Source organism: Ranitomeya variabilis, chromosome 1, assembly GCF_051348905.1.
Source record: "Ranitomeya variabilis isolate aRanVar5 chromosome 1, aRanVar5.hap1, whole genome shotgun sequence".
In the NCBI taxonomy this organism is placed as follows: domain Eukaryota; kingdom Metazoa; phylum Chordata; class Amphibia; order Anura; family Dendrobatidae; genus Ranitomeya; species Ranitomeya variabilis.
Genome location: NC_135232.1, coordinates 435,048,908 through 435,049,709, shown reverse-complemented (window position 1 = coordinate 435,049,709; position 802 = coordinate 435,048,908). Strand labels below are relative to the sequence as shown.

General features: G+C 45.9%; 1 protein-coding gene across 2 annotated transcripts in view; it reads right to left on the bottom strand.

Annotated features, from left to right (window-relative positions):
• Positions 1–238: 238 nt before the first annotated feature.
• The window catches only part of LOC143763729 (cyclin-dependent kinase inhibitor 2A-like), a 6,442-nt gene continuing 5,878 nt past the window's right edge, over positions 239–802 (bottom strand). For both annotated transcript variants that reach the window (XM_077249302.1, XM_077249304.1), the window contains exon 3: positions 239–563. In XM_077249302.1, the coding sequence (XP_077105417.1) occupies positions 297–563 (267 nt within the window). In that variant the 3' untranslated portion in view covers positions 239–296. The remainder of the gene's footprint in view (positions 564–802) is intronic.

Below are 802 nucleotides of genomic sequence, written 5' to 3'. Positions count from 1 at the left end.
TATTCTTATTATTGCTATTGATAGTATTTATTATTGATTTTATCATTATTATTTTTAATGGTTATTATTAATAATAACAAGCAGTATAATACTAATACTAATAATACTGTGCAGCCTTTGTGTGGAGCTTGGGGAGCACAGAGCAGCCCAGGCGCAGGCTGGCCCCTTCCTCCCCGATGTGCGGGCACCTTATGGCTGGGGTTGGTCGTTACCTGTGGGGAATAACCAGATGCCATCACATGATCTTATCTCAGCCTTTATTTTGTAGTTACAAGCCACATAGGAGAGAAGTGCAGCTAATTCCCGGCCTGTGACACCATTCCTAACGCCATTAGTTCTTGTAGGACCCATGCTGAGGCCAAATCTATGGGACGGCGGCCATAGTTGTCCTGTGGGCTGTAAACACTGGCTCCTCCATTTACCAGCACTACCAGCGTGTCCACAAAGCCCCCGCGGATGGCATCATGGGCAGGGCAGGCGCCAGTAGTCGGGTCACGGGCAGTGGGGTCAGCGCCATGGTCAATAAGCAGCTGAGCGAGGGGCGGGCTGCCCATCATCATCACCTGAAGGGAGACATCACATGTTACCGTCATCATCGTCATTACCTCTACTATATGGGGGTTGGCGGAGGGGGAACCGCACAGTATACCCACCTCCGTGTACACATGGACTATATATATATATATAATAAAATAAAAACACCACATCCATAACGTCGCCACGCCATTGGGCAATAAAATCCACTTTTTTCTATTTTTTGTGCTGCTTTTCTTATTTTATTTTATTATATTATAAAGAACCA